The sequence below is a fragment of the Berghia stephanieae genome, chromosome 2 (assembly GCF_034508935.2).
Source record: "Berghia stephanieae isolate SIO BIC M18660-M18661 chromosome 2, UCSD_Bste_1.3, whole genome shotgun sequence".
NCBI lineage: Eukaryota > Metazoa > Mollusca > Gastropoda > Nudibranchia > Aeolidiidae > Berghia > Berghia stephanieae.
Window position 1 is genome coordinate 59,243,902 of NC_088361.1, and position 22,680 is coordinate 59,266,581.

Consider the following 22,680-nt stretch of genomic DNA (forward strand, 5'->3'; position numbering starts at 1 on the left):
GCAGCTCTGGTTATGGAACTGCTCCTTTTTTATACATACATCCTATTTCCATTGTATTTTTATCTTATTGTGTAAATTATAACACGTCTGTACAAAAAATTTCCTTTTTGGGATGCAATAAAGTATTATTATTATTATTATTATTATTATTATTATTATTATTATTATTATTATTATTATTATTATTATTATTATTATTATTATTATCATGATCACAATTACGGTACTTTTTTTTTGGGGGGGGGGGGGATGGGAAGATTGTCATTTTCCATTAAATCCACTCTTATTAATCATTTTCATTCTTATATCAGACTATATTCCTCTTAGATAATAGTACAAAATCATCAAATTTGTTAACTCTTACGATTTCACTTTATGCGCTCCACCTGAGGTCTTCATTCGGTGCACAGCTCCAAATAAATTGGAAACGAAAATGTGATCCGAATGGCTGCCATAGTGCAAGGCTGTATATGGTCCATCTACTTCACTATAGATCTTCTTTTCTCTGTAAATGCATTAAAAGAAATATATAACTACTTTAAGGATTTGTTATGGGTTTTTTTTATAATAGACAATAATACTTTTTAAAAATAAAATCAGAAAAGTTTCATTTGGCTGGGAAAAATAATAATTGCGAGTCACAAGTTGGCAAAATAAAAACTGAAAGATATCAAAGAGTTTTAGGATTTACTTTTGTGCAGGATTTGGACAAACTTAAATATCTAATAAGAAAAACAGAATTTTGAATATAACATGATCCAAAAGATAAACAAACACAAATAAAGAATTCCCCTACCTGATGAAGAATCCATTCTTTTGGTCAACTATTTCCCATCCAATTAGGAGCTTGTCATTACCGCCCGTCACAAACTGGTTTGTGTTATTACTGATAAATGTGCAGCAAGTGACGGACTTTGTATGAGCCTATGATGGAAAAACAAGATGAAAAACATTCAAAATTAGAAAGTAAGCTGAACATTACATTAGAGTGACAATTTGTTCTATAATAAAAACTCATTTAAGTCACACAGAGCTGAGAAGAAGAAAGAAGGGAAATGTAACCACCTTGCAAAAGTAAGGAACATCAAAATTCGTCTGAGGGCATTAAAGACAAATAGTACAGCCCCATTCACCTCCTTTTTCCTCCACTAGAATGACTCCAGCAGCTGTAAACACGAAGACTCTCGAAGATTTCATAAAGCACATTAAGTCATCCTCAACATAGCTTTCTACCCAATGTACAGGCCCACATATACTTTTTTTTTCTTTTCTTGTCATGTACATGACCTTCGTTCACACAGTTTTTGCTAGATAATTCAGATTTTCTTATAACAAGAAAATCATGCAAGCCATTTTATTGATTGAGAAAAACAGAGTAAATCTATTATCATACATAAAACTGTAAATATCCTTTCTCCCCCTGAACAATTGACCAATGAAACAATCTATCAAGCATAATAAACAACTTGACATTGTTATCCATTTGTTGACAAACTGAGACAACATAATATTTGACTATTGGACACCCGTGCGTTGTACATTTTAATTAATTGTATTGGGTTGGATGTAGCATCTATAGTTTGCCATGCAAAAATATAACACAAATACGAATTGGTATCATAGTTGCAATTCACTTGTTTTTGGATTGGAAGATCACATTCAGGCCTGTAAATGGTTGGTGAAAAAATAGTCGGAACATTTTGAACACACGAAAATAGACACAACAGGACAAAAATATGGATTAATTAATAAACACAACACAGATGTGACACGTCAATTGACTAGTCAAATCATGTCACTTTCCCCTACTTATTTATAATGAGGTCCTTATTTTATATTTATTATTATTATAATTATTTTTTCGTCTTAAATTTTATAATAATTATTTCGCATTATTTTTTTTCCGTCTCACATCCAGACGCAACCAATAAATCATAGGGGGAAAAAAGAAATGAGACACTGAGAAATGCATGTGTGTCGGTAGCAAAATAGAGAGAAACCGTCCGGTCCGGGAAGCTCCAACACACTTCTGTGTGTGCATTATTTACTGACTAGGTGTGTGTTCGACGACTTGCGCGAACTTTGCAACCCTCTCTCGCTGGCTGTGGCACAGTAGCCAAGCAGTGAATACATCCACGTCTAGCGGAGCGTGTAGGTGGCATGATAATATTATAGCTAACTGATAGACGGCCTAGTTTTGTTTTGTCTTTGATGCGACAAATAAAAAGGTTTTTTTTTGTTTTTTTTAAGTCGGCATTTGAAACGGAATAAAATCTGATTTTTTCGAGGAACGAAATAAAAGTCTTTTTTTCTTTTTTAAATTGGTTCTGGTGTTTGACGTTACGAATTTTATTTTTACTATTAATTTTTTTTATTCAATATTAGCACTTATAGAGCAAAATCGTACTGTCGGAAATCCGACAATAGTCGGAAGATTTACAGGCCTGCACATTTAAAATCCTGTTGGAGACACTGCTATCATATTTTATGACCTCAAAGTTTCAATAGATTTGTCTTATGTTGTTCTATTGCAGACATTTGAAAATGAAGCTGTCACCTTGTAAATATACTAAAATATGTTGAAAATTGAAAATTTAATCCTCCAAATCAAATATGACCCCTTTACCTGAAAAGTGGATTTCATGACCAACTGGTTGCTAGATTCGTCAAATTTCCATACCTTGATGACACCATCTCTGGAAAACAAGTCGTATATTCAAACAATGTAAGTGGGGAAAACAGCTAAAAATGAAAGTAAATAATTAATATGATCTATCTACGAGTACAAAGAGCTTGACCTAATCTTGATTTCTGCATAATTATCATTTAATCAACATTCAGATCATACAATTGAGTCTAATAAAGCTATGGGACTTTTAGATCTTTATGTGTTGCCGTGGTCTATCACACAGTCTTGGACTCATAACGTGATTGATATAAATTAGGTATGTGGGTCTGAGACAGGGAGGACTAGGCACGTTAACAGTGTATGCCCTTAAGAAAGAGATTTTTCACACAATTTCCTATGTCGAACCAGCAATGATTGGGAAGCTGGGTCTCTAAGATCTTGTGAAAAATGCAATAGACTAATGTCCTTCTAGAGGGTAACAAGCAACTGTTTTTGTCAGTTTAATACTACAAAGGCTGGAATAAACTCCAGCTCCACATGTCTTTGGCCCTGAAGGTTTAATCTTTTAAATCTTTGAGGCATGCATAGGTCAGAACTCTGTGATTCCATTGCTTTTATAACATATGAGGGCTTACTCAGGATTCATGAAGCTTGGGTATAAATACATTTTTGATTGTTAGTTTATGCAACCTTTACCAAGAATATTGGCCCCATTGGTTGAATGAATCGTCTTTGTTATGATGAAACCCATAATATATCAGGTATCACTGGATTTTATGCTTTTGAAATTATTGGATCATTGTGTAAATGCATACTAATATTAACATGTTCGAACCAAAGAGAATAAAGAATTAGTTCTGATTCATCTGCATGATGAAGGGAATAATGCTATTAGGGCAAGGAATGAATCTATTTTGTTCAAATAGTATCACAGGTAAAATTATCCAAGTAATATTTTAAAATAGTTCTGAATGAATCTATTTTGTTTAAATAGAATCACAGGTAAATTTATCCAAGTAATGTTTTCAAATTGTTATTGTGAGCATCTTAAATATTTGACAGATTAATGAGAAGTTAAAAGACATTATTCAAAACAGGGCAAACAACTACAATCTACTGACCTACTCCCACTGACAGCATAACAACCACCTTTTGACAAGACAATAAAGTTGACAGTTGAATCATGTACGGCACAATCTGCATCTTTGGTCAGTTGAGGCTTCCATATTTTGACAGTGCCATCCAGGGAACAGCTGGTCACTTGACCTTGCTTATCAGCGGTAACAGACAGGACTCGATCGGAGTGTCCAGACAAGGAGGCCAGCTGATTGGCTAAGAGTGGTTTCCACAACCAGACGTCCCCATCATCACCAGCTGATGCCAAAAGCATCTTGTTAATGTCTAGCTTCTGCTCTTTATAATCAAATTCATCTACACAGAAACAGAAAATTATGGTGAACAATATAATTCCATTGTCTGGACCAGGAAAAGTTTATGTTCAAAATTAGATGTTTATTTAATCTATAAAATTTTAATGATTAAAGTATTTTCAAAAATATTTATTGGGAAGTAAACATTTTCTTGCAATCTCTAGGATTTTATGAGGGTGAGTCAAAAAGTAATGGAACTTTGCTTATTATTTTAAAACAAATTGAATCAATACCATGTATTATACCTAAAGTTAAAGCTTGGCATTAGCCAAGAAGAATGCTACTTCTCAACATAGTATACACCTCTCTCAATTAGTCACTCCCACGCCTCGTTCTGAAAAGTCCGCGAAATTAAAGGGGAGGCAAGAGAAAATCAGCTGATCGTTAAATTATTCACGGAAAAGTGGAGGTGCTCGGCAATGAATGCAAGAAAGACATTTAAAACGCCGTAAAAAATGTTTAAGGACCACTTAATGCTATAATTACCATCTATAACAACCTGTCAAATTCACATATGTAAGATGCCAAGCCAAAATTAATGATAAAATAATAAAGAACACGATTGACCGGTGGTCCGTTGACTACACATGCATACTAGTACCAGAAATATTTTGTAAACAATGTAACACAATATAATGTGTAAGTTTCAAAGAAAATGCAACCACAAATAACATCAAAGAACAATGTGGGACTACTGTTTTAATTTCCTAAAACCAAACGCAGATTTTCTGCCCCCGATATTGAACGTATAGTTAGTATGTATCGTACAAACAACATTTGTTTAGACAGGTAGTCGGGATTCTAGCGCCAGTTTTATTTGGGCAACCATGATTGGGATTTCACTGAATGCACTTATTATTATAACTATTATTATCATTATTATATAATAATAATAATAATAATAATAATAATAATAATAATAATAATAATAAGTAGTTGAAAGGTGTATATATGTACAATATTTCTTATAATAAATGCTTCAAAACAAAACAAAACTAAAAAAAAAAAAATGAATAAAAATATCTATTTGGGCATTTACTTACATTAATAGTCTTGAAAATCACAATCACAATCCATGGAAGTTAAATATCCCAAAATCCGAAGAAGAAATGAATTTAATCCAAAATCCAACACAGGAATGTATTTTAATAGGAGACAGATATCCTATTAAAACCATAGCATTACTTGCAAACAACAATACCCCACTCTGCATTTAACGGGCTTGAGACCGTCACATTGTAAATTGTGGCCGCATTAAGGTAATCGGTGTCCTAAAGACTGACATACTGACATACAATCAATGAGAACTATAAAGAATCCATTCTAGAATTCAACTACAAACTGAAAAGCATGATAAATATCACTCTCTCACATAATTTTCTTTGCTCAGGTTCACACACACTCCCCATTGATTAGTGAGATAGAGTTTGTATGTCAATTATAAACTTAATCACATAATCTAAATGATGGGGAATAAAAACAGCTAATTATCCAAAATTTCACAGATCAAGTTATCTACTTGAACTCCGCATATTTAGCTTAATTACTCATGAACATATATTTTTTAAAATTGCACTGTTTCATTTAAACAAGACCATGATGCTTATGTCTGCACCGGGTATTTGCAAATTTCGCTTTTGTGTTCCACTTTTCGAATCGAATTAATATCCAGTCTATCCGTTTATTTGCAAAGTTTCTGCACTTTATAAATTAGACCATAACGCTTATGTCTGGACCGGGTATTCGCAAATTCTACTTTTGTGTTCCACTTTTCGAATCAAATTAATATCTAGTCTATCCGTTTATTTGCAAAGTTTCTGCACTTTATAAATAAGACCATAATGCTTATGTCTGGACCGGACATTCGCAAATTTTGCTTTTGTGTTCCACTTTTCGAATCAAATTAATCTCTATTATATCCGTTTATTTGCAAAGTTTCTGCACTTCATAAATAAGACCACGACGCTTATGTCTGGACCGGGTATCCGCAAAATTTGCTTTTGTGTTCCACTTTTCGAATCGAATTAATATCTAGTCAATCAGTTTATTTGCAAAGTTTCTGTGAGGCTGAGTTGCGAACGACTAGTGGGTTCCGACATTCAGATCCCAGTGTCATTCATGTTCACCGTACCGTGTTACTGTCCCCACACTACACTACATTGTTAGTGACTGGTCATGCCTTTTTTGTTTGTATGTTTTACGCAAGCTTAATGAAAATTAAATTGACTGATTAAATGAATATGTAAGGCAGAGTTGCGAACGACTCATGGGTTCCGACATTCCGACCCCAGTGTCAGAGTGTCAGTCATGTTCACCGTACTGTGTTACTGTCTACACACTACATTGCATTGTTAGTGACTGGTCATGCCTTTTTTGTTTATATGTTTCCTTTAATATGGGTCAATCTACAAAGAATAATAATAGAAATGTTCAAAACAAAAACTAGATTCACTATTACGTGCCTGTAATGAAGTGCTTTCCACAAACCGTGAGCTAGAATGATGGTGGAGGTAATGACACCCATGTGGGTTTGTTGTTTTCCTGCCTCCGTCAACCCACGCATCCAGTTGCGCACCCACGCTGAATCTGACCAATAGTTACAGCCACCTTTTTGTAAGGTCATGTATCCCATCCTCATAAAACTGAGTTGACTGAACTTTGAGCTAACTTTTCACTACTGTCTTGACTTCTTCATCATCTTCAAAGCAATGTCCCCTCATTGCCTCCTTCAGTGGGCCAAAAAGATGAATCTCTGAAAGTGTCGTCTGGTGAATTAATAAGGAGGGTGAGACAGCATTGTCCATCAAAATGATGCGATTACCTCCCATTTCCTGGCACATGTGTGTGGAAGGGCATTCTCATGAAGAAACAATACTCGTTCCATCTCCAAAGCCAGTCTAACTTGATGAATTCTTGCTTTCAGTTGCTTCAAGGTCTATTTGTGCTGATTGTCTCTTCGACTCAGGTTAAACCCACCTAAAACACTACCTCTACAAAATGCCTGAGTTTTATAGACTTTACCAATGCCTTTAAAAATGTTACTCAAGGTTTCTTCTTCAAAAACAAGAAATTGAACAACAGCTTTCTCACACTGACTGACATCCATGGGGGCAGCCATTTTGAACTGTCATAACCTTGTCAAAATTTGACAATTAAAATTTTTAACTTTTAGTTTAAAGAGTACATGTGTAAGTTCAATTGAGCCAAATATAACACATGAAAAATAAATGAACTCAGTCGGAGATTTGTCCCATTACTTTTGGCTCACCCTCGTAAAAGATTTGATACAAAAATAAAGATTATTGTCTTGATCATAAGAATAACTATTCTTTAAGATATTTTTTTTTAAAACAAATTTGAACTTACCATAATCGGTGAAGAGGGCACATGCATTGACCCTGAGGGTATGACCATGTAATGTTGTAATATCCACCCCTTTGTGAGACCAAATCTTTACAGTATTATCACTGCTTCCGGATGCAATGTAGAAATTCTGTATAAATAAAGTTGAAAAATAATACAATGGGAAGAATGAATGTTATGAATATTGTCATTTCCTGTTTTACAACCAATTTGTCAGAGTTAAGACGATAATCTTTGAACTTATTTAAGGCAATCCTCGATCATTCAAGACAGAAGAACTCGCCATGGACAGCTGGTCACTATATACAATGACTAAATAGAGAAAATAAATTAAGGCTACAATTTTTTGGATATCCAAATAGCAGGGCTTTTGATATACAGGCATCCCAGTCTCTAACGTAGCATCTGAATTTTAAAATAAACTTTAACTATACGTAAATACTCGAATTAACAAGAATACATATATTAGAGGGGGGGGGGGGGAATCTTTTACTGGATGACTGAGGTTGAAATCTAATAAATCAATTGTAAAAATGAATTGGTGATGAATAAATTAAATGTTAAAGAAAAAAGAAATGTCCATAATGTAATCGCCCAGCTTAGTATGAATCTAACTGAAAATTTATTTGATAGCCATGGCTCATATTCTTCTCGTCTATTTTAAATCACAAAAACAAATGGAACACAACTCACAATAAAAAGTGCTGACTTCTGCTTTACCTAAATCTTTGGGGGGGGGGGGGGGGGGGGGGGGAATTGATAGATAGGTTGGGTTTGGGGGTTTTTTGGGGGTTTTTTTAAAGGGTTTTACAGCGCTTGCAACATATTTAGATCATACCAATGGCAGAAAAAAGGAAGAAAATGGGTAGTAAAAAGTTCTAGAATTATAATTAAAGCACCCAAGAAAGAGCAAGACAAAGGGAAATTGGTTCAAATAGGGAACAGATGTTGATTCCAAGAGCACACTATCACTGTACTTAGTTTGAGATCACTAAATGTCACATCCAGACACAAGCTCAGGTCCCCTCCCTCCGAGAGGAACACACTCAATTGCTTACAAATCATATATATATATATATATATATATATATATATATATATATATATATATATATATATATATATATATATATATATATATATATATATATATATATGTAAAAGGAAAAATAATAAAGTGCATAAAAAAGAAATGATTTACAAGGAAAAAAATAACATCTCCCAAAACTAACACATTTGACTGTTTCCCTCCCAGCCTGGGTATCTGGCCAGGGCCAGGACAAAACCAAGTAATCTCATTCCAAGACAAAGACAGAAAGCAAGTTGGAAAATAGATATAGGGGGATAGAAGACACCGTATGTACCTCCCTGCCCACTATGGGAGGTCAGTAACCCCACCAGATAATTGATAGGTCAACACTTTTTAAAATGAATACTTACATCATAAACTACAGAGTTGACAGCTCCTTCATGTCCTCTCAATGTGCACTTTTCTGTACATGAATCTGTCTCCCATAACTTGACATTGAAATCATTGGAGCCAGTCACCTGGTATTTGGAAATAAACATTTTAAAAATTGAGTGGAATGTTGGTCATCAGGAGTAAAAAAGAAGGTAGAGAAGAGAGAGAGAGAGAGAGAGAGAGAGAGAGAGAGAGAGAGAGAGAAAGAGAGAGAGAGAGACAGACAGAGAGAGAGAGAGAGTCAGAGAGACAGAGAGAGAGACAGAGAGAGAGTGAGAGAGAGAGAGAGACAGAGAGAGAGAAAGAGAGAGAGAGAGAGAGAGACAGAGAGAGGGGGAAGGGGTGGATAGTGAATGTTTGCTTGTATCCATTCCTAGTAGTGTGTTTCTAATTTTGTGCTGTTTAGTTTCGACATTTATGGAGGTTTTGTGATTGTCGTATCTAATTTAGAATGGGGGTTCTGTGCTGCCAATATAATGTGCTGTGGTGTTGTCAGTGACTACTGTCGCTTTGTAGATAATGGCATTTTTCAAGCAGCTTTCTCGTAGGGGGGGGGGGGGCAATCATTCTTCTTCATGCAGTTGCAATTGTATGTTTTGCTGTTGTTGTTATGTTTATTGTGATTATCTGTTTCAAACAAAAAATACCAATAATCGTATGGGAGCTAATGAAGCGAAGCAGCCTCTGCTGATGCAGAACAAGCAGGTGCAATCTGTGCCTCAAAGAAAAATTAGAAATACCTTTACATAGCCAAAAATACTATAACATCCTATACCTGATGAAAAACAGAAACGGCAAAAAAATTCCCCTGCCCCCCCCCCCCCCTCTCTCTCTCTCTCTCTCTCTCTCTCTCTCTCTCTCTCTCTCTCTCTCTCTCTCTCTCTCTCTCTCTCTCTCTCTCTCTCTCTCTCTCTCTCTCTCTCTCTCTTTTCTCTCCTTTTTTCAAGATGGCGGAAAAAGGGGGCGTGGTGAGACCCGTGAATACATAGCAGTGCAATGCATGAACCAGTGCTTGAGAGAAGATACATCTCAACAACGTTAGAATGTGTTTTTCTCCTGTTTACAAAGGCTATACTAGTTACATTTTCACTTTCGAATGTGTATTTTCATTGTTTTGATTGTAAACAGTGCTTGAACACCATTTAACAAAACTAAAAATAAATTTTAAAAATCATGTGCCAATATGATAAATCTTCACAAGAACACAGATGCAAACATCTAGTTTTGATTTCAATTAAAATTAAATCTATACAATACTGCTGATGAGTTTTGAATAACAAAATTTTTATTTCAGTGCATCAAAATACAAGCACTTAAAAATTAGTCGACATACATGTTGTGATATTAAAAAATAAAAATAAAAATTTTAACTAGGTATTAACCACAATAAGATCAAATTTGGACTGCTGTTTAGAGAAACAAATGATTTTTCAAATGAAAATAATAAAGTAAAAGAGGCTGTTATTGTTTTCCCCACTATTCCAACATATTCTAAGACCGTAAATATCCATAATTGCCCCCGTTGGACATGGCATTGCCTGATATCAGTTAACCTCTACTGATCTCAGACAGGTAGCTGTGGTTCCATATGAGCAAGCGCTGAACCCATGCAGTGTAGTAAACATGTGTTCTGATTTGGTCAGTAGCAAAGCGATCTCATTGGGAGGAAAAAAAGGCGTTTTTGGGGGGGTTTTTTGGTTAACAGTTCGAGATGACGATGGTTGGATATCAAGCATCTGTATCAACGGCCACTTATTGTTATAACAATGCCGCTAAACAGGGGTTTTACTTAAATGTATGTCGCTATTTTGGGGTTTTTATTACTAATAACATATAGCTAAAAGAGGTCAATGTCGCTATCCAGGGATTGTCGTTATTCAGGGGTGTCGTTATCCAGAGGTTGCAGTGTACTTATATGAACACAAACGCAACAAAAAACAGAACACCAGCTAAAAATAACACTACTCATCAAATTAGTAACAGACACACTGTAACTAGTTAGGACCTTAAAAAAATTCCAAGCTACTAGTTCCCATTCATTTACGTCTGTTGACTGAATTTATTTTTTAAAACTTTATTATATAAATTGTGTGTGATTATCTTAAGGTATTAGTAAGTGTATTAGTGTGTGAGGAAGAAAGAGAGAGATATATATATAGAGAGAAGAGAGAAGATAGAGAGGGGAGAGGGGAGAGAGAAAGAGAGAGAGAGAGAGAGAGAGAGAGAGAGAGAGAGAGAGAGAGAGAGAGAGAGAAAAGAGAGAGATAGAGATTGAGCGTGAATGTGTGTGTGTGTGTGTGTGTGTATGTGTGTGTGTGTGTTTGTGTGTGTGTGTGTGTGTGCTATACCTTACCATAATATTCGTCTTTGCATTCTTGCTTGCAGAATTTATCCAGTCAGCATGACAAGCAGCATAAGACTTCTTCAGTACCGCCTCTCCTGATGATATTTTAAAGTAGCAAATACTCTGAAAGAAAAAAAATAAAAGGACATACAGTTTTTAATTTTTGGTCAATTATACCACAAAATCAAACCCTTTTTCTGTGAAGAAAGATCAATTTTTAAAAGTAAAATGAACAAAAAAGACCAAAGAGCCTAGTGCACGTATAGATATGAGTATGAGGCTGCTCCAACAAGGTCATTTTTGTACAGTCGCCATAAAAGACTCCAATACTAAGCTATTTGGAAAATCTGTGGAAAAAATTAGCTTTCATCAATTTCTGTGGTTTAAATAATAAAAATAAAAAACTTTAAAAAAAACTGATGATTTAGCATCAAAATGATAGTAGCTATAGCTGTTCAAGGGTGTCATGATTGCTCGATTGGTAGAGCACTCGCTTCACAATCAAAGGGACCAAGATCGATCCTGGGTGCAGTCGAGATTTTTTCTGACCCCCCCCCCCCCCCACACACACACACACAAAGACAAAGTCTATCCACACTTATTTTTAACCTTTGAGAAACTATTTTGACTATTCAATTAGTGCTAAATCGCCAGTTTTTGGTGTACTATATATTATTCAACTGGTAAAAACTGATGAAAACAAATTTTTTCCTTAGTTTTTTGTTGTTTTTTTTTTTTTTTCGAAATAACTTAATTTTTGTATCATTATTATGGAGAACGTCACAAAAACGACCTTTGGGAACAGCCTCATGTATCAATTAAATAATTTCCATCTTGGACTAGGACAGAATGACAAAAAGAAAATAAATTTCTTAATATGGGGGAGGGGGGGGAGATACCAAATACCCAATTTCCTGCCCTTCCTGTCGTCAAATCAGTGAGAAGGAAATACATCAAAATGACAAAATATTATTTGATTTCAATGCCAAATCATTAGCTTATGACAAAGTTAAATGAAAGTCAGACTGGCCAGTGCCTGAATTGGTAACAAAGAGCACAAATTCATATTCTTTGACCTTCTGAAAAACACAATGGCAATATTATCATCCAACATTGCGAATTGGTATTTGAATATAGACAGTAACATACACTGAAAGTTAAAAGAAAACAGTTATCTGACAGGCAATTTGTGTTAAATGAATTCAAAATTTGGTGTCATTATTACCTCCTTCTATAAATAAATCTAACACTAAATATGTGACTTATCGTCTCAAAAAGGTAATATCATTATGAACAAGATACCAAAATTTCATTATTTTATCCCGAAAATGACCAGATATGAAAGACCTTAGTTTTTGCCATTTTGAGACACTATTTCTATTGTCTACAAAAACAAATGAAAAATTGACCCAAGATTCAAAGTCTTTGATATAAAACAATTCTTAGCGTTTAAATCTTCTGACATAATATCGGTCTGAAGAGCTTGGTCACATATTAGCATGGTACAAACCACTAAAAGGGCCTCAATAACTGTAGGCATAGCATATTTTAAAAATTCTTTATCTAAAAAATACAAAATACATGTCCTCACCGAGTCCCGACTTGCGGAGATCAAATCAAATACGGGGAGTGAGATGTGGAAACACAAAGATGTGACTGGGGCAGTGTGTTGTCTTATTATCTGGATAGGATTCACAGTCCTAAAGGAGATGAAAAACAAGACAGCTATAAATTAGAAATAACAAAGAGATGTATCACAATCGTCCTTCAGCCTTATGTGCAACAAAGCACCAAGAGGAAAAGTAAAGTAAGTGTCAAAATGGTAGTATTAAAAGATAAATCATTTAAGTTTTTCGTCATAATTACCTCTTCTAATCAACATACTTTAATAGAAATATAAAATACAATAAATATCTTTTATTCATCCTAATGAGGAAATTTATCTCTAGGTTAGATTTCAAGAGGAATACACAAAATATCTCTGGTGTCAGTTTTAGTAGTAAAACTAATAAATAGAGGTGTCTAAATGAGTCAATAAAATGGAGATAAAGATAAAGGGAGTAAATCTGAGTCAGAATTACTCCCTTTATCTTTATCTCCATGTCAGTTTTAGTGTTGTGTCAAAAGTGTGTCACAGAGGACGAAGTGAAGACAATTCTACGGTGCCATACAGCCTCAATAAATGTATATGTATATGTGTTTGTGTTTGGGTGGGGTGTTTGGATGGGGGGGAGGGGGGTGGTGTTTGATCAAGAGCTATAGTTAGAGTAACCACTGGTATAGTTCAGTTTGACAAGTTTTGACAATTTTCAATTAGGGATCATGTCAGCGGCGAGGGGAAATAAAGGGATAGTATATATGGCACAGCCAGAAGTAGATTATTACAGCTCAAATTCCAGAGTCTTGGGTTAGGAAAGCCATAAAGTATATATTCTGAAGTGTTTAATTAACTTTCAGAAAATGTCAGATTAAAATTTTGAGAAAGCATTGAATACTCACTTTGTAGCAGTTTCACCAGGTGTATAATAATACAGGCAAATAGCACAGTCCTCTCCTCCAGAGGCAACATAACCAAAGCTGGATTTTACACACAGGACGGGTTTGCTGTGACCCATCAGTTTGCCCACAAAAGATGCATTTTTTATGTCAATAACCTGTGATGATAATTTTATAATATACGTTTTTAAACCATCTTTATTGTCCCTCCCCTTCCCCATCATCATCATCATCATTATCATCATCATCATCATCATCATCATCATCATCATCATCATCATCATCATCATCATCATCATCATCATCATCATAATCATCATCATCATCATCGTCACCAACACCATCACCTTCTTATAATCTTATAATCATAGTATTTGGCATTACCATCAAAACAAAACTAGAGTTACCGCAACCACCTCCAACCACCATCATTGTCAGAATCAATATTATCACCATCGTCATCATTATCGCTACCAATATTTCCATCACTTTAATCAAAATGCAAACCTGTACAAAATTGTCATCACATCCAGCCAGCAGGTATTTGCTGTAAGGTATTGTTGTATCACTGAAGAAATTAATAGTTCTTACTGGACTTGCACAAATTCTCATTTCTAATAATTGGGCCCCTGTAAATACACACACACATATCTCTCAAGTCTATGGGCAATTATAAATGTTTATAAACATTTTTGGAAAAGAGGCAAAAGAGGGGGGAAATCCAGTATTTTGAGAACTAGATTGATAAAGCCTGAATTGATTGTATCAATTAAAAGTGTTTTAATTTCGTTTTACTGAATTATTTGTTGGATCTTAAAGCTTATTCAAGTGAAACAATATTATTCAATATTTCCTTATTAATAGTATGTCTTTGTCAGAATCATTTAATAATGTTGTCATTTCTACTTAAACCTTTAGGATTACACAAACACAACATTTTCCAAATTTGATAATCACCAACCTGTGTGAATTGAATGCATTCTCACAATGCCAGTGTGGTAACCAATGGCGACAATCTTTCCATCCTTTGATATCGCCACAGAAGTGGCAGCTCCATGTTTTTCATTAGCCAGGCATCGTAATGGGTATCCTAGATCTCCTGACCATACCTTTAGGTGAAAAAACAGAAACTAGAAAGTTAAAAGCATTCACAACAATTTGAGGTCCAAAGAAAAGGAAGATGACAGAAATAGCTGGATGACATGGACTAATTAATTCATCAGTGCCCCTAACACCTTTGAATTACTGAAGATAAAATAAAAAATAGACAAAACACAATCTACTTATGATCCCAGCTTGAGGACAGCCTAAGCCTTACATGTCACCTGCAAATGATCCTTGCTAATAGAGAGGCAGTCAGGTGGTTCAAATAGACAGGCAAAAAGATGATTAATAAGATGGCCAATACAGAGAGAACGAGCAATTACATCTATTTCACAATACAGTAAAAAGCAAACACCCAACCATTCACACTCAGACAATATCGGCAAACGGCAAATTAAAATAAACAGATACTCCACATAGCTACATTCATTCACTCACTTATTCATTCCCATGACCAGTTGATTGTTGGGGGTACATAAAGGATGAAGACTTCACAATCTCACGCCATTTACTACAGTCTCTGGCCTTTTCTAGAAGGGTATTGAGGTCCATGCCTTTCCACTCTTTGACATCTAGCCATAGTTTTGTTTATTTTTCTGTCTCCCTCTTCTTCTCTTTCACTCTACAGTGGCCTGCATGACAGTCTTGAATGGGTTATCATGGCGGACAGTGGTAGTTGGTAGTTTGATAGGTTTGTGGCTCTAGTTGCTGACTTATCGCTACCACCTTGGGAGTTGGCAGTGGTGAACGCGGACGTTGTTGACCTGGACCTCAACCAATCTGGTATGTTGCTTTGGTGGTGTCTGTTTTTCATGTCCTTTCAGTGGTCTAGATTACATCTACAAATTTTATCAGCCATTTGCAAGAACAAACATATGATACAGTTTTCATGCACTTAAACCATTAAAAAACAATTCATCTTACTTTCACTTGATGATCGCTGCTGGCAGTGATAAGTTCCTTTCCAGTAGGAGAGAAAAGGATCTTGTTGATTGGTTCGCTGTGACCTTTCAAACTTCCCACCTTGTTAGGAAAGAAATAAAACAATTGGGTAAGAGAAATGAAAGGGAAATACCCAGGCTGAATAAGCTTCCTGGTGCTGAGAGATTTAGTTTTAAGTGGATACATTTCATTTCAGTGCATCTGTATTATTTATGTTAACAAATTAAAGTGTTGTCTTATGCGAAATGAAATACAAACCGATTTTAATAACTAAACCATCATTGATTCATTTCCAGTCTTTAAGCGTCTTGTAGATTGGACAAAAGCATTTGCATATTTTTTTTTTAAACATTTCCTTAGCATGTCTTAATCTATAAAACACATCTCCAGAATTGATAATTCTAAAGTTTATTTGCATATTTATGTCGGGCAGAAAAATCAAAGGACTTGAGATTTAAAATAAATAATAATAATAATAATAATAATAGATCTTTATTGTCCATAAATATGGCAATTTGTCATTTAGTTACACTTGTCATAACGTTATATGATAACTATAAAATTGAACAGACACCTCACTCCTACCCATTCTGTCTCTCTCTCTCTCTCTCTCTCTCTCTCTCTCTCTCTCTCTCTCTCTCTCTCTCTCTCTCTCTCTCTCTCTCTCTCTCTCTCTCTCTCTCTCTCTCTCCCTCTCTCTCTTCCTCTCTTTCTTTCACGCATGCGACATACACAACATTAACATTTTCATTTCATTTTCAATTCGTTACATTCTTGGCAATTCAATACCAAATATTATCATCATTATCAATTGGTCACTTCATCTAGCCTAACATTAAACAAATTAATCAGTCAATCAGTCAACGCATTAATCCTTGGTTTTGCTGTACCATATGAAATATTCAACATTTTTATTGCTGATGAAACGAACGTTGATTTATACTTGTTAGTTCCACATTTAATCTGACAAAAACTTCTCCCAGATGGCAAAAGATCAAATTCATGGTATAAAATATGTTTTTTTATTGTTGGTAATTGAGAATGCTTTCCTTTCTATTGCTTTTCCATGAATTCTTTCTACTTCATCAACAGGATGGTTTATTATTTTTGATGCCTCTTTGTAATTCTAAATCATCATACAACGCTTTATATAATATTAAGCGAAGGATAGGTCTTCAATCAACAAATCGCGAAATAAGATGAAATTAGTGGTGCACTTTTGTGTCGGAAGTAAACAAGGCCGCCGCCATTTCGATTTCCTTGAGCCTTGAGACAAAAACATTGATACGAACGATTTTTCCGAGGATTTGAAGCAGAACTCTAAACGTTAAAGTTTGAAGTACATACCATTCATTAATACGAACAATCATACAACGTTTAATACGTAAATGAGTGAAATGTTGTCATGAAACAAATAAATATCAAAAGAATTCATCACATAGGTGTAACTGTGCGTCGAACGAGGAAAATAAAAAATTATTAGTGCCAAAATTTTATCAACCTTTCAAATCAATGGTTGATTCACTTTCTTATTCGTAGTTTCAATTGATTCTGCTGATTTTCCTTAAATCAAAAATTTTGAGATGGCAATTAGCAAACATGATCTTCAAAATGAGATACAAGCTCTTCAGTTTTGATTTTTCCTATAAAAGACTCAGTAATAAACAGCAAAAGACTACAAATTTGTACACTTCATTTATTGGTTTTGTTGTTCTGTTCTCTTTTTTCTCTCCATTAACCACCAAAAGAACTGAATATTCAAAAAATAATTAAGAAACTCCTGAGTATTAAACTTCATGTTGTGTTGATAGAATGGATTGGTCACAGCCTAACAACTTGCCTCTCAGGTGACAAATTACCAGGTTATTAGTGGAGTAGGTTACACTGCACTAAGACAGTTGGGGGGGGGGGGGGTGAGTGGATTAATGTGGAAGGTTACACAGTGCAAGAATTAAAGTTTTTGATATTTTACTTTTTGTGCTTTAAAAAAAATCCTTCCACACACACACACACACACTCCTCTGTCCCCCCTCCTCTGTCCCCCATTTCGACCATTTATTGACAGCCGGTCATATAGATCTCTGAAATTATTAAATATTTACCTTTTGAAGCTATCAATTATTTTTCTTGTGTTATACACAGTATAAAAAATGTGACATGCATCGCTCACTGAGAGATGCAAGACACTCAAGGTGGACAAAGGCATGATATGCTCTTTATAAAGGAGACTTTTTGAATATTCATCAAACACTCTGGTAGCACATGCAATTCTATTGCAAACATTGAGGTGTTTATCTATGAATAAAATTTTGTTCCAGATGGTCATAATGGCAAGGCAAATTTTATTAAAACTTTGTTGCTTTATATGGTTGTGTATAACATTTAATCACTGAAAGCAAACTTACCACAGTGCCTTTCTTGGAGTCCCAGATTTTGACGGCCCCATCCATGTCAGCTGATGCCAAATGCTTGCCATCTTTGGAGAAGACAACATCCCTCACTGATTGGAGGTGGCCACTCAACACCTAGAGAAAGAAAAGAAAATGAGATTGATTGACAACAACATTGAGCTGGTCTGAAAAATAATAATAATAACAACAAGAACAACAACAACAACAACAACAACAATAAGAAGAAGAAGAAGAATAATAAGAATAATAAGAAGAAGAAGAAGAAGAAGAAAAAGAAGAAGAAGAAGAATACTAATAGTAATTATAATAATAATAAAGATGATGATGATGATGATGATGATGATGATGATGATGATGATGATGGTATGATGATGATGATGATGATGATGATGATGATGATGATGATGATGATGATGATGATGATGATGATGATGATGTTGCTGGTGATGATAAGAAGTTAAAATCACGGACTGCAAAACAAAGGACATTAAAAGGATTGTTCACAGGATTGGAAAAATTGAAATTAATTTTGAAATGGCTTTAGATCCAGTTTGAGGTGTACATGGACATTAATTACACACTTTACTTATTCTAGATTTCTTCAGTTATTCACATCGCCTATCAGTTACTTGCTTCATGTTTCTGGCATGTATCTAAATTAGCATTAAGTTTTTTCGATTGATGAGCTCGATTTTATATAATTTCATTGCAAACTACTACATTATTCAAAAATCCCATTCCTAATATTTATAAATTTGAAATAGATAACTGAGACAGTACACACTTAAATTGTAATTATCTACCAGTGTGATGCTCACTAAGTGTTCATCAATTTGCTTCTTTTTTTCTTTTGTTTTGATCTGATTTGATTTCTTTTCCATTTGTTTAGTTTGTTTGCTTTAGTAATTTTGAGTTTTTTCGTTTTTTTTTTCAATAACAACAACAAAAGGTATTCTTATAAACAGCAGTTACAACCGACTCACCGCCACACGTTTCTGATGAAGAGTATTGAAGATGCGAATTTTGCTGTCCCATGTTCCAACTGCTAGCAATTCAACCTCAGGGTGGAAGTGGACACAATTCACAGGACTAGAGTTTGATTTATTTTTTAATGAAATGTAAAAAAACAAAGTAATTTGAAATTTACTTTTTCCAAAAAGAGAATATAAATGACATAGATAAATGATTCGAATTGTAATTTAAATAGTAATATTAATCATATGATCTTAGTCTACACATTGTTGATACAATGAAAAACTACTTTTGTTATTCATTTGACGCAAATCTCTCACTTTCTTTATCACCTGTCCATTTTTTTCTTTTGCTATAGCCTTGAATATTAAGACGATACAATAGAAATATTCATGTTGTAAAACTATGGAAATAAGACAATTAGTTTTCATCAGTTTTCCTATTTGGAATATTAGAAAAATATCCATAAACTGAGATCATAGCATATAAAAATTACATCTTGTCTATTACCGGAAACGGAAAAAAATGTGATAGTGGACAAAAAACAAAGAAACCTTAACATTTCTAAGTCTTATCATCACAATTTTGTATCAATAATTTTCTGGTACCTTCAATTTTTTTCTACAAAACTGAATTGGAAACACTGAGATAACTATATCCAGACATCACCTGCAGTATCCAATGATCTATGGTCACAGTCTCGATGATATATATTTGAGTCTTGAGAATAAAAGGTCCTATTGAAGTAAAAAAAATATATATAAGTAGAGGAAAGAGTACCTTCCAATGTCAAAGGTGTAGATATTGCTACCATCTGACACTTTCCACAGGATGACCATTCCATCCCAGCCACCAGAGGCAATCACTTGGCCACTGGCATCAGCGCTACAAGCATCTACTCTACGATTGTGGCCCTTCAGGGTGTGAATTCTGAATTGAAAAGGACGTTAAAGATATTTTTTATACTATGTAAAATACAACTGTAGATTTCTAGTGAGGATTGTAATAATCAAAAATTGATTCAGCATCATCATCATCATCAGCAAAGCCTCATCAATATCATCATCATCATCATCATCATCATCATCATCATCATCATCATCATCATCATCATCATCATCATCATCATCATTATTATTATTATTATTATTATTATTATTATTATTATTATTATTATTATTATTATTATTAATATCATTACTAATATTATTATCATCATTATTAATATTATATCATTATTATTATTATCATCATTCACATTATTACCATCATTATTTTATTTATTTATTAATTGACAAAGTTAGATTAATTGACACATCTATCCATCCATTATATACAAAATCAAAGTCAGATAGATTATAAATGAATAAAATGCTTCCCATTTTGTAAACGCATAAAGTCTTCACTAACCTGTGGCCAAATTCAGTATCCCATATACTCAGTTTGCAGTCTGCCGATGCACTACACAGAATTCTATTGTTGACAAAACAGATGTCTGTGATAGCATCTGAATGACCCATGAATGATTTCAGCTCCTGAACAGAAAAGGGTTAGGAAAAATGCAAGTAAAAACTGATATCAGTTTACTGTCTTTCATCACCTTTTCAAAAAGTTATCGTAAGAATAGAAGGGATAAAATATTCATTATAAAAATCCAGCAATTCTATAAAGTATTAACAAAAACACACTCATACAAGCACACACACACAAACACACACACACACACCCACACACACACACACATACAAACACAGCCTTACACATGCATGCAAACTTGTACAAAGAGAATCTTACCGGAACAATAGATGAAAATAAATAAGGAAGTAAAATTTTCCCTTTTCAGATAATAAACAATCAATTCAATGTCATTCTATTTCTTTCCAAGTCAATGAAAATAGAAATGGTTTGATGCAAGACAAGACAGTGGTGACAATAAGTGAATTGTACGAATTTTTATATTTTTTACAATTTTAAACCTAACATTCTTTTCGGGAGAACAACAGAAAAGGGACTAATCTTGATATTAATTTATGACAAAAAAGGGGAAGTGAAAATAAAATGAAATCTTCATTTGGTCAAAAGTAATCATCATTCTACACGTGTCTATATCACTGTGTTAGAAAAAAAGTAAAATAATTGAGTTGAAAACCAACCCCTATTGTAATTGTGGTCCAAGGAGTATTAACATTTTTACAATAACTAAAATTTGTCGAGCTTTTCAAAATTAAATTTTACCATCAAGTAAGGCAATTTGACCTCAAAGGAAACTTTGCATCTTCTGTTGTGGAACAATTATTTCCTTTGAGAAAAAAATCATCTTTTGACGAGGAAAATAACTGCATCAAGGCTGAAAATATTTACAATGCTCTTAACCACAGGTGCAATGTTCCTCCTTGAACCAAAATTATCTCACTTGATAGCTACACTCCAAATAAAAACTTGAAGCTCATCATAGTGATAGTAAGCTGCTAGAAGCTGTGGACTGTAAAAACAAGCTCATCATAACCATCTAAAACTCTAATTCATTAGAGACGGAATCATTTTATCAACTTAAAAATGAACTCAATGAATTACCTTCCCTGTATCCTGGTCATAAAGCCGTACAATGGCATCCTGTGATCCTGTAGCCAAATAGATACCAGCAGGAGACACTTTGATGCATGTGGCAGCCTGAAAGAGATTTTAAAAAAAGCATTAGTAGATAAAATTAGCTTTTGGGGAGAAAATACCCAAAAACCTTTCATTTATAGGAAGGAAATGAAACAAGACACAATATAACAAAATGAATGGTTTATGTCCCATGCAAATACTATCACACATCAGAGCCTTGTGGCCTTGCATGATTAAATAAGAAGAAAAAAAAAGGTGGATCGGGTAGTCAACATTTAAAAAATTAAATTAAATTAAAACAAACCATTTTGAGATTGGACATTGTCCTGTAGCACTGACTCTCCCTTTCTGGTTTGCTCAACAACAACATGTGGGCAGGTTGTTTGGGATACATGGTCGCCACCTCATCATTGGCATCTCTGAATGGTATGGTGCTGACTGGTTCATTCAATGCCTGCTGCAACTCGAGTGTCGGGTAACTGTGAATTTCAAAATCATAGGATTGTTAATTAAGAGACAAATGAAGAGGAATGGCAAGAGTACAGTTCTAGGGTCCCTTCAATTCTTTATATATATATAAGGAGAATGGATTATGCCGACTGATGAAGTGTGAATTAAAGGAAAAACACAAAAACGAGTCGTCTCGGCAAAAAATGTGAGTGAAAATTTACATTATATATATATATATATATATATATATATATATATATATATATATATATATATATATAGGACGTAAGGATACAAAAATGTCAACATCGATCCCAAAGGGAATAAAATCATTCTGCGGACAATATGCCAACTGACGATGTGGATGAAAGCCACAGAAACATATGTTTTGGCCACTTATATGTGAGTGATCCCATTTATATATATATATATATATATATATATATATATATATATATATATATATA

The 22,680-nt window shown here is 34.2% G+C and overlaps 1 protein-coding gene across 1 annotated transcript in view; it reads right to left on the bottom strand.

The window, feature by feature from the left end:
• Nucleotides 1-22,680, bottom strand: part of LOC144965242 (telomerase protein component 1-like) — a 64,559-nt gene that overhangs the window by 5,457 nt on the left and 36,422 nt on the right. Inside the window, exons 35-52 of the mRNA XM_078900377.1 lie at nucleotides 22,068-22,242; nucleotides 21,728-21,823; nucleotides 20,564-20,688; nucleotides 19,934-20,083; nucleotides 19,165-19,270; nucleotides 18,176-18,295; nucleotides 15,753-15,851; nucleotides 14,686-14,833; nucleotides 14,232-14,353; nucleotides 13,728-13,882; nucleotides 12,820-12,928; nucleotides 11,238-11,351; nucleotides 8,863-8,970; nucleotides 7,426-7,552; nucleotides 3,751-4,060; nucleotides 2,627-2,696; nucleotides 797-924; nucleotides 365-505 (exon numbers count right to left, since the gene is read on the bottom strand). Of these exons, the coding sequence (XP_078756503.1) occupies nucleotides 365-505; nucleotides 797-924; nucleotides 2,627-2,696; nucleotides 3,751-4,060; nucleotides 7,426-7,552; nucleotides 8,863-8,970; nucleotides 11,238-11,351; nucleotides 12,820-12,928; nucleotides 13,728-13,882; nucleotides 14,232-14,353; nucleotides 14,686-14,833; nucleotides 15,753-15,851; nucleotides 18,176-18,295; nucleotides 19,165-19,270; nucleotides 19,934-20,083; nucleotides 20,564-20,688; nucleotides 21,728-21,823; nucleotides 22,068-22,242 (2,403 nt within the window). The remainder of the gene's footprint in view (nucleotides 1-364; nucleotides 506-796; nucleotides 925-2,626; nucleotides 2,697-3,750; nucleotides 4,061-7,425; nucleotides 7,553-8,862; nucleotides 8,971-11,237; nucleotides 11,352-12,819; nucleotides 12,929-13,727; nucleotides 13,883-14,231; nucleotides 14,354-14,685; nucleotides 14,834-15,752; nucleotides 15,852-18,175; nucleotides 18,296-19,164; nucleotides 19,271-19,933; nucleotides 20,084-20,563; nucleotides 20,689-21,727; nucleotides 21,824-22,067; nucleotides 22,243-22,680) is intronic.